At 34.9% G+C, this 11,123-nt stretch overlaps 2 protein-coding genes across 2 annotated transcripts; one reads left to right on the top strand and one right to left on the bottom strand.

Annotated features, from left to right (window-relative positions):
* The first annotated feature begins 380 nt into the window (after positions 1–380).
* LOC145570085 (transcription factor bHLH18-like) lies at positions 381–2,900 on the top strand. Its single transcript, XM_081629110.1, has 4 exons — positions 381–404; positions 1,166–1,630; positions 2,312–2,725; positions 2,826–2,900. The coding sequence occupies exons 1-4, from the start codon at positions 381–383 to the stop codon at positions 2,898–2,900; spliced, it is 978 nt and encodes a 325-aa protein (XP_081485236.1).
* Positions 2,901–3,890: 990 nt separating this feature from the next.
* Positions 3,891–9,284, bottom strand: LOC145642494 (ankyrin repeat domain-containing protein, chloroplastic-like). The gene is made up of 7 exons (XM_081693705.1): positions 8,408–9,284; positions 7,854–7,936; positions 7,496–7,594; positions 7,269–7,367; positions 6,089–6,187; positions 5,897–5,995; positions 3,891–4,352 (listed from the first exon to the last, which is right to left on the bottom strand). The coding sequence occupies exons 1-7, from the start codon at positions 9,207–9,209 to the stop codon at positions 4,251–4,253; spliced, it is 1,383 nt and encodes a 460-aa protein (XP_081549831.1). The 5' UTR covers positions 9,210–9,284; the 3' UTR covers positions 3,891–4,250.
* Positions 9,285–11,123: the final 1,839 nt, after the last annotated feature.

Raw genomic sequence — 11,123 nt, 5'->3', positions numbered from 1 at the left:
TAGGTACCTCCGCTCTATAATACCGGTCAACACGTAGCAAGAACCCAAATTGAGGTTTCTTGAAAAGAACCCATCTAATCTCTTCACATTTCTGTAATTCATTATTATTGTTCAATAAAAATGATGCAAACTTATTTTATTACGTAAAATTATATATTGCCATGTTAGCCAGCAAGAAATATTATTAAAAAAAATAAAAATAAAAAACATACATATAAGACAAAAGCACAAAATTTGACAACCTCCCCCCTATATAATAAATTAGGGTACCCCGAATACTAAGTCCAACTCATTCTTTCAGTTTTTTTTTTTTTTTTTTTTTTTAAGTGAACATTTTTATCACTAGAAGAGTAAACAATATAATGACTCCAACGATGACTATGGAAGCATGGTTAGCAGAATTGGTAAGACCTCTAATCTCTACTCAGTTAATTTCTCCGGATGTTATATTAATCACCTTGCATTTTGTTTTACTTACTACTTAGTACATTTGAATTAAAAAGTTACCTAAATGACTTTATTGGTTATTCTTTGATGTTTATTATGTATATATGAATCTATTTTAGATCCTCACAAGCTCACATATATTGTAGCTATTTTGTTTCTCGCCAAATATTGTAGACAGACAATTGACGTTTAATAAATATATCTACAATGTATATACGAATCTACTACCAAACTTTGATCAATTGCCTTTTGACCATTTGAGGTCTCAAAATGTACTGTGGTAGTGTGGTATGATTGACGTTTAGACTATTTGTTAGAGTGTCTTCAATGATAAGCTAATCATTAAATTAGCTTGGTATGTCATACGTAGTATATGATTTTAAGCTAATCCTCTTTGTAGCTATTTTGTGCCCCAATTGTTAGCTACTACCTTGCCAATTAAATAAGTTTGACTTTCTCAATTAGCTTTATAAATTTAATATTTTAATTCACTAATCTCCAAAAATTTTGGTAATTTTTTTCTCAAGCAAATTAGCTTGAGCAAGTTAGGTCCAATGGTCAAGTTAATTGTATGTTTTAGCTCTAATGGTCAAGTTAGTAGCTAGATACTTTTAAAAATTGCAAACAAATCCCTATCTACGACCATTAGACTTGCTCTTATTGGTCTAGGTACGCTAATTGTAATTAACAAATTGATGGTTTTAATTGTTTGATGTAGGAAATGGATATGGAAATGGATCCAAATAATCCTAGTTTAATAAACGACCCTTATCAGCAAAGTGAAGCAACTTTTGAAGAACAACTCGCTGCTACACTTGGTATCGATTTCCCTTATCCTATCAACATCACCAACGACACGCCCTCTCTTGAGGGAGATTTTGATAGTATTGATCAATATCTATCCACCCCTCATATTAGTGAAAACAACAACGATGATAATAATGATAATAATAATAATAATAATAATGGTAATGATAAAGATGACACTGTAAGGTCTGATGTTCAAAAGAGCCAACCATCAAAAAATAAGAAAGAGACGAAGAAGCAAGCAGTGAGTGTTGGTTCAAAGCGAAAACGACAGCCTAACCAAGTCCAAGATCACATTATTGCTGAGAGGAAGCGCCGGGAATTATTGAGCCATATGATCATTTCACTCTCTGCTATGATTCCCGGCCTTAAGAAGGTGACATTTTTTTTACCAATATTCTAAAGGAAAATTTGCGAGGAAGGTCCTTTTATGAAGTCGACCTTGTGTGGAAGGTCCTTTTATGAAAAAGGTGGCACGAAAGGTCCTCATATGAACATTGGGTTGTGAGGAGGGTCCTTTGACCAAATTCCGGCGTTGGACCAATTTTTTCCGGCCAAAAATAATTACGTGATGTGCACGTGACCACTTAAATGAGGTTTTTTTTTTTTCCTTTTTCCCTCTTTTCCCTTGATTTCCCTTTCCCCCTTTAAATTAAGCTCGGAAACAACAATTACAATTAGAATTATGGTTGTTAATTGTTATGGTGTTTGATTTCACCAGAACCAGAACCGGCCACCTACGAAAACCACCCATTAAAACCCACACCTCGAACATCCACCACCTAAAAAACCTCATTTAAGTGGTCACGTGCACATCACGTGATTATTTTTGGCTGGAAAATCTTGGTCAACACCGGAATTTGGTCAAAGGACCCTCCTCGCAACCCAATGTTCATATAAGGACCTTTCATGCCACCTTTTTCATAAAAGGACCTTCCACACAACGTCGACCTCATAAAAGGACCTTCCTCGCAAATTTTCCTATTCTATATGATACGGAGTAAAGTTTGTTTGACCATTATTATTAATCTATTTACTATTACGATGTTATATACAGGTCGATAAAACAACAGTCTTAGGATCCGCAATTAAACATATGAAGGAACTTCAAGAGAAAGTAAAGGTACTTGAAAGTATGGTTGCCAAGAGGACTGTGGTAGTAAAAAAAACTAAATTCAAAGCCGACAACGGCAGTAGTGATGATAATATTTCTTTGTCGACTGTGGATGACTATAGTGGTGGTAGCGATGATGGTGATGGTGATGGTTATGGTAGTTGCAGTAGTGCTTCATTACCAGAAGTTGAAGTTAAATTAATGGGGAAAATGCTTATATTAAGAGTATGTTGTGAAAAACAGAAGGGCATTTTCGTAAAGTTATTTGTAGAGGCTGAGAAGCATGGTCTGTCCGTTACTAATTTTAACGTTGCACTAATGAACAACACAGCACTAGATATTACCATTATTGCACAGGTGATGATTCCGTCCTTCCGCATTCACTTTAACTTTTTTTAATCTTATCGATAATATTTTTGTAGATATTAATAAATTTTTATTATAATTATTTCTGCAGATGGAAAGGGGCTATGACAAGTATGTATCAGATTTGGTTACAACTCTTCGCAACGTCCTTCATTTGGCTAGCTAACAACCATCATTTTGAATTGAACAAAATAGATTTATATTATACTGTTGAGCTTGTACTTGTTTCATTTTAGTAATTTAGTTTAAGCTTATCATATCTGACTTTAACCGAATAAAATAGGGAAGTACATGCGGGCATGATATGGCTGCATACGCTCTGATATATGAAACATTTCAATTTTTGTCAACTCAAACTGTTTAATGGGTTTGATAAGGTTGTTGCACACGTAGCAAAAATAATAAAGCCGAAATAATCCTCCTCAATCACATATAGGGTTGAAAATGTAAACTCCTTAAGAAAATCAAATAATAAAAACATTTAAAATGAAGTATCACCACTAGCATAATCAATACAAGACAAATTTCTACCCAACCAATCAATTATATGTTCACAAAGAATATTAAATAATAAAATCTGTTCGGAGTTCTCAATGTCTTTCCTAATTAACAATCAAACCTACTTTCATGGAATTATGAAAATTAAAGATTTTAAGTCCCTGACTTTCTAACAATTCATTCTACCTATTTCCATAGAGAATTTCATATCTTTAATAGAAATTATCAAATCCATCAAAACTCAACTCTTGTTGCGATCACAGTACCCATTACTCCTAGTCTAATGTTGGCATAAGCACAATAAATTAAGCAAGAACAAAATACACAATTATTTGAGACTTTAAAATAAAAATCAAGTATCAATCATATTAGGATTCAATCTAATTCAAGAAAAAAAATAAGATTAGGATCCTCTGACCAATGGTTGCATACTTGCATCACCCAATATTTTTTGATTACAAAAGTATATAGTGTTCAAGTTATTTCTAGTTATTTTATACATTCAACTTGAAGGGTCAAGAAGCTCGTAACGGATTACTGCTCATTAACTTTAGACAGTCTCAAATCCTTAGCACTGTTAGCAGTTTTGCATATTATTAGGATATGCTTGGTTGAAGAATTGAAGTAATCAGAATTTGTGTCCCAAACCAATTAGGCATTAAATACGAACAAGACCATCAAAATTATGGATTACTAATTGTACACCTTCAAGCTTAAGATAGCAGCATGTATAGAGGATGGAATTTATCGAACAGGATTAACAGTTTAGGTAACAAAATTACAGGAACTATAGTTTCTACATGCATTTCACCAATACTCTATTAGGTGTATATAAGTTTTATTTTTATAGCACTCCGCCTCCAGGCCAATAGGGCAGCAGCTCTGCCATTGGAAACATGTTCTGACCTCAAAAATCACGATCTAACTCAGCCAAGGTTTGTTGACACCTTCAGCATCAAGTTACCAGCAAGCAGCTAATCTGGTTAAATGTCGAGTTCTTACTGTTCTCTATGTACAATCAACGATGTCGCCTAGGTAGCTGTTTCAATAGTTTAATGAGCTCATAAGTCTTGGTGTCTTTACCAGAATACAGGCAAAGCTCCAAAGCAGTCAGATTGTCCTGAAATGAATACAGAGAATATCTTTGATTGTTCATACGACAAGGTTGACAAAGATTAATAGGATCTATACTGGAAATTTTATTCTCAATATAACAGAAATGTAAAACCAATGCAAATAACTAAAGGCTTGTACAATATCATAGGTTCAATTCTTATTTCTCTAAGGCAAAATTGGCTGGAATAACACATTATTACTTGAGTGCGATCAATCGAGTGAACTTCAACTGCAGCAATAATGAATTGGAGAAAGGAGTTAAAAAAGAGGTTTTGAGGTTCTGCATAGCCTACGTAACTTGGTTTGATTTGATGTTTTGAAACTTGGTTTGATGATGAAAATGGATGCTAATTTATTGGGAGATAAGAATTGTCTCAACCTTGGACAAACCCCAATTACGAAGAATATAGTAATCACGTGAAGGGGAGGGGGTTATAACAAAAACAACAACAACAAAGTCTTAGTCCCAAAAAGATTTGTAGTCTCTTTAAAAAAAATAAAATAAAAAAAAAAAATAAAAAAAATGATTTGTGGTCGGCTAACATGAATCGATAAGGAATGGTATGTATACTTAAAAGGACACAATAAAATAATCATTTAAAAGAGTTTCAAAAAAGGTGAGTAAAGTGAGCAAACGAAGGAACATAACCATAGAAATTAAAATAAAAATTAAAGAGCCGGAATGCGGTGGAATATCTGATACCAGAAATGTAATCTCTGACAGATGGTGTATACTGTAGTGCAGGTGCCTCCCCTTTTACTCCACGGACTCGGAAAGAGGCTTAAAATGTAATAGGGCATAATGACCCTGTGAGACCACCAGTCGTCCTCACCTACTCCAGGAGGAAGGAACGCACTAAGAGAATCACTAACGGACCTCTGACTACATCAGAGCAGCCAAATGCACCCACCCCAATCAACACAGAACAGATGGCAGCAAATGATGGGAAAGAGAACAGCACATAAGACAAAATCAGCAGCCAGTAGTAATCATTTAGGGAATTGCTTGTACATATAGAAAGGGGAGAGAGAGATTGATGAGGTAGGCAACTTGTGATTGAGTGTTGTGGAGATTGGTAACCTAAAGTTACCCTTGTAGAGTGGCAGGCTAAACCCACTGTTTGTAAAAAAAACCTTTATTTTGAGCATTTCTTAATCCAAGATTCAATCTTTCTCCCTCAAATCTTGTTGTTTGTGTCTTGTTTGTGTGTTCTGATCTGAATCCATTCCGCATAACTATAGAATAATACCCAAATTCTCTCTGCACTTGGGCCACCCTAAGGTGGTGGACACTGGACAGGATATAAAAACAAGCAGAGAACAGACTTTCAACCTCAAGTCCTCAAGGTTGAAAAGCGTATCTTTCCCAACTATATGACCCCACTTTCTTGATTCATTATATGGAGGAAAGTCAGGAAACTAAACACTTGAATGAATAAGATAATACCAAGTATTCTTCAAGTGCATACACTAACAAATAAATCACCCAATAATTCAATACACATTCTCAGAAACAATGCAACTGATAATGAAGTATTAGAAACTTGCCTTGTTCTTTAGTGTCTTATCTGCTCCTTTCATTAAGAGGAGCCTCACAACATCTGTTCTTCGAGCCTGAACAGCAAGATGCAATGGACTCCACCCATCCTTCAAAAGGAAAGAATAATAGCATATTTAATATATTGTTTCAGAGGTTTATCAAATAAAAATTCACCAACAAGCAGAAATGAACGCTCATACATTGTCTTGGAGGTTAATATCCACATTGTGCAGCAACAGTGTTTTAATAATCTGACTTGATGCGGTTCGAACAGCATAATGCATCAAAGTTGCCCCATCCTGCAAGCATCAGTAAAACATACCAGATCATCATCCTTTGCAGAATGATCACAAGGACGAAAATATAATGGTAGCTATTAAACAACAACTACAAACAATCTGTCAAGTCAGCAATCATTATACCATATGAAAACCTTGAAAGCTGAAAAGTTCACATATATTGAATGTCTGGAGCTAAATTGTAGGACAGCTAGTAAATAGAAACAGTATAAAAGTTAAGGAGCAGCAGTGAAGCGAATTGATCGTCAGATCTCAAGCCAGCTCTTGTTCTACTAATCATGGGTTTACTTTCAAAAGTTTATGCAGTGATATAAGAAGAGATGTGTCAGCCTGTTAGATATGCTCATGAAAGATAACATTCAATGGTTTATGCCTTTTCTCGTTCTTGAAATAAAAAACACCTCTAGTCGTCCTCAAGCACTCTTGTTCGTGTCAATTTCATTTATACCCCTCAGATGTACTACGGTACTAGTAAACCCAAAGCTTAGCACAACTGTTCATTGAACTCCCAAATAAGTAGAAAATGAGTGTTGATGTACCATGGGCATGATTCAACTGGGTGTACAGAAGAAGCCCTACTTGGGCATGCCTGTAATGGAGGCATAGACCTATGTGCATCAGTGCACGAAAACAACCCATGTGACCAAATTCCTCTTCAGCTCTTTTCCTTCTTTGATTAAAGATAAAATAAGCCAGTAGTTGAAAAAAGGAAAATCTCGTTTTCATAAGGCGAATCAATGAATAAACATCCTTGCAAAACTTTGAGCCTCAAAATCACGATGCATATCCATGACTCCAATCACTCCATTTATCGCCTTGGTTCTTGGACATCAGGACCCTTTGGGCCTTACTATGCCTTGCACTTTTTTCTAAAGCTAATATCACTACTACAGAAAGGCTTGCAGCTGATCAAATAAACAAAATTAGTGCCGCTAAGCCAGCCCCATATACAAGGCCCCGTATATAAGAGGCAGCTACAACAATGCAGAAAAATATACAATATGATGGCACAAGCTCAAACTTAAAGCTTCAAAACATCAGGAATGGAGGGTATAAAAGATGGAAGAAACTTTCTTCAAACCTTGTCACGAGCAAAAGGATCAGCTGATTCTCTCAGCAAATAATTTATTATAGCCTGCTTTTTACAAGTTATTGCTTTATGAAGTGCAGTTAAGCCGTCCTGGCAAAAGAAAAATGACAGACCAATATCAGACTAAGAAATTATGAAAAGTGAAAGGCACCATACATGAAAGCAAGATAATGACAACTGACGAAGGGTTGCAGCATGAATACAGCTGCGAGCCTAACCTGATCAGCAGCATTGATATCAACATCATGTTTTAACAAAGTATTCACAAGGTAAAATTCTCCAGATGCAGCAAGAGTATGCAGAGGCAGCCATTTTTCCTGCAAAATCAAAATTCCCATTCAAATTTGGCAATGGCAAGAACAGTAAACATATCAGTATCCATGAAACATCACCGGTTGTTTAATTGCTATCATAATGATTACATTTTTAACAATACAATCAACAAAGCCTCATTCCATCTAAATGTTTAAAACATCTCAAGCATCATTTGAGAAAAGCACCGGCTTAAATTACCCACGTTGGCTGCCTGATACAACTCTTTGTTTCCAAATTTAACCTAGGTAGCGAAGAACTTACAGAAGTAGCAGCTGCAAGTCTAGGTCTCTTCGCATTCATTAGGGCCTTCTCTTCCTTTGTAAACAACACTTGACCTTGGCGTCCTACATTTGCAACAACATAAAAAGATAAACTTCAGGAATTTCCATGTTAATGGAATTGAATTTTATAGAATGAAATACAACCTTTATATTGTGATATTACATGAAATTTGGATAATCTTGAAATAGAAACATGACAGCCCACAAATTCAATGTCATCCTAGTTTTGTTTTAATAACAATCGCAAATATAGTATAACAACCATGGTCTTTAACTACTGGTAAACAAAAATTTAAAAGGATGTTTACACGATTAAACAAATCTCATTTTCCAAGCAATTTCGAAATTTCATACATCTAATTAGTAAAGTTAAGTCCAAATAAATATGGCATAATCTACCAAAGGGATAACTTTTATTTCGTACTGCGTATATGATTTGTCGTGACTAAACATGAATATCCAATACACCCATTGTATATACGAGACAAACATAATATAATAATATACAAAGATGAGAGAAGAAGATAGTACTACCATCCGATTTTTCACTAGGCTGATAGTTGCCACTGTTGAAGAACTCTGTAATATCATCCAATCCACGACCATAAACAGCCCATCTAGGATTCTTCGGTTCAACTCTAGAATCAACAGTCTCTCTCCTATGCTTTGCAACACCATCATCGTCAGCATCATCACCACTTCCCTCATTTTCGGCACGAAACGAAGGCGGGTCATCAAGAACAACAGGGTTCAATTGAGACAATTTCTCCTCCCTTAACCTCAAATACTCCTGCATATTCACATTAATCATCTTCCTCTTCACAACTTTCTGCCCAAATTCCATTTCCTGAGCAATTTTTCTCCGTTCTTTCTTGGTCAAATTGAGTTCCTCTACAATTGAGTTCCATTTTTCTGGGATTAAATTCTGGGGTTCAATAACTTCTGGTTGCTTTTGCCTTGACTTGGGTTTCTGGGTACTGTGGGTAGTTTCAGAAACTGAAGAAATTTGAGGGTTTAGTTCTTCCTCAATATATGGGTCCTCAAAAACCCCATCTTCGAAAATTAAACAATCCCCAATTACCTGTTCTTCATCTTCATCTTCATCTTCGAAATTTGAGGCTGCAAATTGGAAATTTTGGGAGTGTGAAGGAAAGGCATGGCAGAAGACATGGGAGGAGAGAGAATTGAGGGGTTTAAGAGAGTATGAATGTGATGAATAGAGGCAGGAGATAATGGAGGGCGGGAGGAGAGAGATTGTTTTAGGGTAGTGAGAATGGGTGAGTGATAACTTTGGTGTTGTTGCTCCTACTGCAGCTGATGTTGCTGCTGGTGACATTGTTGGTGTAGATTGAAATATAGAACAAGATATGTGTTTTTTTTTTTTTTTTTGAAGCAAAAATAAGATATGTGTTGACTGCTGAGTTTATGCTCTTAATTTGATAATTCCCCTTGCCGTTTGAAGCAAATTTGACAAATTTCAAGTTTCTCGGTTTGTTTCTAAAGTCGCAAAATAAAAAAATAAATACATTTAATTATTAGCAAAATTACACTCATAGACAGATGTTATAAATATGGAAAATTTGCAAATTGTAGCCATTTAAAGTTCGTATTTTGCAAATTGCAGCCTAAAAGTTCATATAAATTGTAAATTGCAGCCCGTTTCAACTTTTCCATCAGTTTACAAGTTGAAAAATCTTCGATTAAGGTTTTAGGGGTCATTCTAGCCTTTAGGAACCCGAATTGAGCTCGGAATTAGCAAAAAAAAAGTATCGCAAGTATCTCGTTTTGCGTAACAAAAGTGTATCGATTTGTGGGAAACTATAAATATGAGACACTTACGTTATTTTTTTGCAAATTCCGAGCTCAATTCGGACCCTTATTAAAATGAGCCCTAAAACCTTAACCGAAGATTTTTCAAATGTAAACCGATGAAAAATTTTAATCGGGGTGCAATTTACAATTTATACGAACTTTTGGGCTGCAATTTGCAAAAAAAAAAAATTAAAATGGCTGTAATTTGCAAAATACGAACTTTAAATGACTGCAATTTGCAAATTTTCCTATAAATATTGACACAAACTTGTGCCACTCATTAAATTGACACCAACTTGGTAAAAAGCTAGGGGTACACTAAGTGTACAAAGGCATATTGTACACCACCAATTAATAATCGCCAACTCAACATTGAAGTTAGGGGAATTAAAAAAAGAAGAGGGAAAGGGAAAAAAAAGGGGGAAAGAAGAGCGGCAAAATTTTCAGGCTGAGCGCCATTGTGAGGAAGGTGAGGGGCAAAATTTTTATCTAGCGCCAACTATTACTGCTTCAATAATTAATGGATAAAACAAAATTAAATTCCCAATTAAGTGTTGAAATTCCTCATCTTCTCCACCAAAATTTCATTTTTTCCCCCAATTCCTTGGTGAAGAACATACAAATTTGAATAAGGGTATGAATTGTGAAGAAATTATTCAAGTGTGGATATCAATTTCGTCAACTAGTTACAAGTATTCGCAGGTAATCTTGTTTGTTGTTGAATAATTTCATTTAAATTTCCTAATTTGATGTTTTTGATAATTTAGGGTTTTCATTGTTTGATTTAGAAGTATTTGATTTTGGGTAAAAATTAGAAACTTTATAACAATTGATTTGAAAAGGAAAATCGTTTAGATTAATATATTGTTTTGTAAGTTGATTTGGTTTGTGTATTTTCTAATTGTTTCATGTTAAATGATATTTAATTGAAGGAAATTTTCTGGGTTCCATTGTAATGGAAGCAATTGTTTAATAAAATTGAGGTTTATTTGTTGTCAATAATTTTATAGGAACTGTTTTTTATACGTAGGATCATTTTTTCAATATTAAATTAAAATATAATTTTATAGTATCTTTTTTCAATTTGTAGCATCTGAAATAAAATACAGTAGTGTGTTTGATATTGTGGCACTGAAATGAAAAGCGAAAACGTGTCCCCTCATTTGAACATTGATCTTATTGAAGTGATAAAGGATGTGATTAGCTCAATCGGAGATGCAAAACCAAACGATGCAACAAAAGAAGAAGCAGCATTGTCATTCGATCTTAATGAAGGAGCCGAGGTTAATAACATTGGTAATGAAGAGGTTGAGGTTGATTCTTTTAATCGGTCAAACAGAGAAGAACAAGACAGCCGTACTCCGGCTGTGGGTATGTATTTTGCAAGCGACGAAGAATTTACAAGGTTTTGTCATATGTATGCCTTGAGAACATATTT

The sequence above is a fragment of the Chenopodium album genome, chromosome 1 (assembly GCF_948465745.1).
Source record: "Chenopodium album chromosome 1, dcCheAlbu1.1, whole genome shotgun sequence".
NCBI lineage: Eukaryota > Viridiplantae > Streptophyta > Magnoliopsida > Caryophyllales > Amaranthaceae > Chenopodium > Chenopodium album.
Note: the sequence above shows the minus strand (reverse complement) of the source record. Positions and strands in the feature narration are given on the sequence as shown.